The 4,467-nt window shown below is 45.0% G+C and overlaps 1 protein-coding gene across 1 annotated transcript in view; it reads right to left on the bottom strand.

Moving 5' to 3' along the window:
- Positions 1-862: 862 nt before the first annotated feature.
- The window catches only part of LOC105310246 (dynein light chain Tctex-type 1), a 7,815-nt gene continuing 4,210 nt past the window's right edge, over positions 863-4,467 (bottom strand). The window contains exons 2-4 of the mRNA XM_023526633.1: positions 2,118-2,241; positions 1,615-1,692; positions 863-1,296 (exon numbers count right to left, since the gene is read on the bottom strand). Coding sequence (XP_023382401.1) covers positions 1,226-1,296; positions 1,615-1,692; positions 2,118-2,241 — 273 coding nt within the window. The 3' untranslated portion in view covers positions 863-1,225. The remainder of the gene's footprint in view (positions 1,297-1,614; positions 1,693-2,117; positions 2,242-4,467) is intronic.

Below are 4,467 nucleotides of genomic sequence, written 5' to 3'. Positions count from 1 at the left end.
AGGAACACCCGATCCGTGAATGAGCATTGTAATCAATCAAAAATGAATAAATGTTTGTGGCAAATTTATGTTGTGGGAGTACCTTCATTCTGAGACTACATTTCTGGTAAATGTTAATAAATTTTTACTATTCAGTCCTTATTTCTATGTATTGATTTGTTTGCTCTTTGCTCGTTTAGTTAATTTGACAGACCTGAGTGTTTTCGGGACAAGAGCATGGCTTGTTTCATTTCGGCAAGTGGACATGGAAGTGTGTCTTTATTACCATGTTCACTTGGCCCCTGGACAAGCACAAAGATGAGACAGGTCACAGGACCAGGGTTTGGGGCCCATCTCTTCACTTACTCCGGTATGACTTTAAATCAATCAGATAACCTCCACACACATTACCTGATTTATGAATGACGGTATAATTGTTGTACACACTAAATGATTATGGAAACATTCTGCAAACCCTAAAGTACTAAACATTTTGTGTGTGTATGTGATTGCCACTGAAAAGTAGAGAACATGGGAGTAGAAGCTAAAGTGTTGCACACGTGGCCCAAGTGTGTGCGTCAGAGCTCTCCGGCTGCGGGAGCGGAAATCAGCTTGCCCATTTCCCACAGCTCAGGCTCCAGGAGAGGGGAACTTTAGGAGGGTGCGAAGCCAGGGGTAGATAGAAATCCGACCAGAACACCGCGAAGCTGTCCGGATCCTGGTCCCGTGGGCGATGTTAGCACATCACTGCACTGGAGAGGCCCAGAGCCTAACTGCAAGTTTTCTTCCTTCATTATCTACTGTTTTATAGATTCTACAGCTGCCAACTAAATATGAATGATTCATCTGTGATACTATTTAGACCATAAAGGAAAATACAAACTTTAAATTGGAATAATTTATTATTCTAACAAAAGTACAAAGTATGGAAAATTAGTGTACCTGAATCACTTCAGAGAGTAGAGAAAGATTCACACTAGCAGGTTTCCGATTATTTTAGCACCTTTGAGCAGAAATATTCAGAGTTAAGACACAGGCCTGGGACTGCCGATGGCGAACGTTCCCTCCGGCCTGGGGTGTGCAGTTCCTAGAACAGTGCTGTCATCTGGGGACTTTCTCTACATTCTGAGAGTGCCACAAAGAACACTTAGAACAGGAAAGGTGTTCCACACTGACGTCACAGCTGGCGGTGAAAGATGGCGCAGACGCTGAGAAAGGAGAGCAGAGTGGTCACGGGGCAGGGGCATCAGATGGACAGCCCGAAGGTGCTGACGATGCAGTACATGGTCTTGTTCTCCCATCGCACCGTGCAGCTCCCTGCGGGGGGCAGAGGCACAGGGGCACCGGAACTTAGGGTGACGGAGACGTGACCGTCTGATTTCTCACACAAAGCTTGAAACACTCGAATGCCCACCTCTTTACGATACATAAATAGAGAAGGTTGGCAAGTCTTCTATAGAACATTTTAAAAGGTGACTTACGAAGCACACGTTCTAAGACATGAAGCAGCCGAGCACACACAGGTCATCACACCCCGCTCTGAATAACTTAGATCTCAGCATGGACCCAGAGGCACTGCAAACCCACTGGGAAAATGCCCACGACAAACTTCCACCAAAGGAATGGAAACCGTACCGTCAGTAGAGCTGTCCCAGAAGCATGAACTTGCCGTGTGTAATCCTGCTCCATTCTTCTGCATAATTACACAGGTCACTTCAATTAAAACAAACTTGTATTAGAGAAATCTACTTGGCAACACTAATTTCTCTTTGCCCACTTTTAGGATATGTATGTCAATCACGTGGCTGACGCTCATGATAAAAATCACAGGTGTAGACTGTCCGGTCCTACGACACTGACTCATCACACACATCCCTTCGCTGCACACTTGTTCTAAAAGCACGTGCTCTGAAATGCTGTCAAATCCTAGGCGTGTCCCGCAATTGCTCCCGCAGCCAAACAGGCCGGTTTATGGCAATTACAACCAAAAATAACGCACGCCACTAAAGTGACACACCTCTCCAGAAAGCTGAGCTTGGGCACCACACGGCCACACTCGCTCTTCTGACACCAGACTCGCCTCTGATCAGTATTTAAAGCACCACCAACAGTACATACGAGAAGCAAAAACCGATTACCAATGTATTTAAATGGTTTTCCCAGCTTGGTGAGTTGGCTTAAAGTTTGTTCTACTACATTCGTGGTCCATTGATTCACTTTGCTGTGCTGATAGGCGTTGCCACCAATGGCGCTCTCTATAGCCTAGAAGACAGAGTGCAGGGGGATCCCTGTTAGCAGAATGAACCCAACCACCTTCCCGTTAGTGCTCAGAAATGAAATACAATTTGCATAAAATGCAAGCTTATTTTTATCCAAGAGGACTCCTTTGTTATAAAACCTTTTAAGTGTCACATTTAAATTTTTTATATTTGTTTTTAAGAATCCTTAATTATATAGTATGTCAAATTTTTTAACATTTTGACTGAATTTAATATTCACTGTTGCTATTAGTACCTGGTGATAAGCAACATTTTTCCTATGACTCTAGAAAATATTTTACTTTGCCTATTCCTTTCTTAAAAGTATAGTAGATACAGGAACTTTATCAGCTGTTTGTACAACCGACAATGTACAAACCTATCCAAATGATCATGTATTCATAAATACTTCCTTAGCATTTTCTGGGAATATTACCATATAAGTGTATTTTTCAGATAACTAAAGAACTATGTATTCCAAAACTTAAGTTTATGACGAATTTTCTTTATTATGAAATCTCTTGTCTTTTTTTGTGCTGTATTTTGAGGAGGGCTCACTCACGCTGTACGCTTCAGGGGTTATTCAGGAAGATGCATAGTCCCTTGCCGCTACTCATGCTCAAGTTTACAGTTAGGATATCCCCATTTTATGATTTTCTGGGCCTTTTGTGTTGACACCAGCATGCCTACTTCTAATCAGCTTTCTTCTTTATCCCTTTTCTGACTTCTGTGCTGGAAACCAGAAAACTGAGCTTTTATGACAGTTATGACCTAAATTAAAAACACTCCTTGAGCACCAAGTCCGTCCTGAGGGACGGAGAGAAAAACAGTCCCACGGCCTGAGCTGTGCACGTTGGTGACAGACTGGGGCCTACTACAGAGTGCATAAGCCCAGTGGTTTTGTTTTTGAGGAACAAAAAGCTACCTACAGTCACACCCGGATTTCTGCCTACAGAAGTTCCTATTTATCCTGGGACTCCAGTAGTCACTCTAAACACTGGTCATCTGGCACCCCCCCACCCCCTCTCCCATCATCACAGCTCCTCATTCTCCATGTCCTTCGCTCTCCCCAGCTCAGAGCATAAAGTGGGGCTGGGGGCACAAAGGGACCAGGTTATTACCAGATCTGGGTACTGCCAAAGAGCCTTTGCTAGACCTCTAACTCTGGGGACTCCCCCCGACACACTTTGCGATTCACTGTTTTTCAGGGAGGTAAGTAAACTCCAGTGTTGGACTCACCCAAATTGACTGCTACCCAACACTTAAAATAGCTCGAGTACACAGTCAACCTATCGCCAGGGGCAGAAAAGCTATGGAGGCTCGTGACCATGTGAAGGCAACATCGCAATGTCACTTCAAGATTCCGGGGAGACTGGCTGGGTCTACCCTTCAACTGTACTTGCTGGCCGGTAACCGAGTCGAAGCTAACGCAGAGAACAAGTGAGGCCAGAGGATACTTCGTAGCCAACTCCACTTCCCACTTCCTGCTCCCCGCACCCCTTGGTAACAAACACTGTATTTAGAAAAAGATGAAGGGCAAACTGTTACAGATCCTGCAAAGCAACTGGAAAATTGTGCCTGATGCTGATTAATGTATATGGTAGAACAAAATCATTTTGCTTTTTGATTGTGTTCACAAAAATGGGTTGTGATTCTTTTATCTCTCTGGCAATAGTCAATACTTTGCACTAATAATAACCTGTGTTAGAGTCAATTCCAAATCACATACATAACCTCAAATGGCAAACTCAGGTGATCTACCCACCTTCTTTCAGCCAATGGCTTCGCCGTCTGCTCAGCTCACATAGGAAGGGAAGCTGACTGGGAGGATCTTTCCAGCCTCAGCCTTGCCTCAGGCTGCCCAGCTCTCTGCACTCCTCCCGCCACACCCCTGCTTCCTTTCAGTCCCTCAAACTCACACACACAGCCCGCCACAGAGCCTCTGCACAGGTGGCCCCTGCCTGGAACGTTTGGCGCCCTCCTCCCAAAGTTAATGCTACCCCTACTGACTCTCCGGATCCCAGCTCTGAACTCACAGGGGGGTCGGCTCCCTCACAGCAGCCAGCAGGGCAGTGACCCAACGGGGAATTCAAGTTCACACTTTCCAGTGTGATTATTTGAAAAATACCTGCCCCACCCCTACAATGTAAATTCCTTGAGGGTTAGTCCCCTGCCTGCCCCCTCAACCTGTATTTTTTGAATAAGTGAAGAACAAATATCTTTTTTTTTT

Source organism: Pteropus vampyrus, unplaced genomic scaffold, assembly GCF_000151845.1.
Source record: "Pteropus vampyrus isolate Shadow unplaced genomic scaffold, Pvam_2.0 Scaffold1554, whole genome shotgun sequence".
NCBI lineage: Eukaryota > Metazoa > Chordata > Mammalia > Chiroptera > Pteropodidae > Pteropus > Pteropus vampyrus.
The sequence above is the reverse complement of the archived record's forward strand: the minus strand, read 5'-3'. Positions and strand labels throughout refer to the sequence as shown.